We start from the raw sequence: 556 nt of genomic DNA on the forward strand, positions 1-556 counted from the left end.
AGGAAAAAAATCACAAATGCTGGAAGCACTGAAGATGAAGTGAGGGATGGGGAAACTGAATCACAAAGAGATTCTATGACTTGCTCAAGATTGTGCATCAAGTCATAAGTCTAGGCAGCCTCTGCCCTCTCCTTACATGCAAGCAGAGTAGGCAACTTTCTACAGGGCATGATCCCAGGGATCCCCAGTCCTCTCACCCGTGTACGCACGCACACACACACACACACACACACACACACACACACACACACGTGCTGGCTCCTACTTGAAAATCTTTTTTTTTTTGGTCGGGGGGGGTTGGTCAATGGGGTTAAGTGACTTGCCCAGGGTCACACAGCTAGTAAGTGTTATGTGTCTGAGGCTGAATTTGAACTCAGGTCCTCCTGAATCCAGGGCTGGTGCTCTATCCATTGAACCACCTAGCTGCCCCTTAAAAATCTTTTAATAAGAAACAAAGCTTTTCCTTGGTGAATGAAGAGCCAGGCTTAAAGGGTCAATCTCCCTGAGAAGTGAGAGATGAGGCTGAAGAGTCAGAGGACCTCGGTTCAAATCCTGT

General features: G+C 47.5%; 1 protein-coding gene across 1 annotated transcript in view; it reads left to right on the forward strand.

Moving 5' to 3' along the window:
* Window positions 1-168: 168 nt before the first annotated feature.
* SIGLEC15 (sialic acid binding Ig like lectin 15) overlaps window positions 169-556 on the forward strand; it is a 14,239-nt gene continuing 13,851 nt past the window's right edge. Inside the window, exon 1 of the mRNA XM_027868786.1 lies at window positions 169-205. Within this exon, the coding sequence (XP_027724587.1) occupies window positions 169-205 (37 nt within the window). The remainder of the gene's footprint in view (window positions 206-556) is intronic.

The sequence above is a fragment of the Vombatus ursinus genome, unplaced genomic scaffold, assembly GCF_900497805.2.
Source record: "Vombatus ursinus unplaced genomic scaffold, bare-nosed wombat genome assembly UNPS02014791.1, whole genome shotgun sequence".
In the NCBI taxonomy this organism is placed as follows: Eukaryota; Metazoa; Chordata; class Mammalia; order Diprotodontia; family Vombatidae; genus Vombatus; species Vombatus ursinus.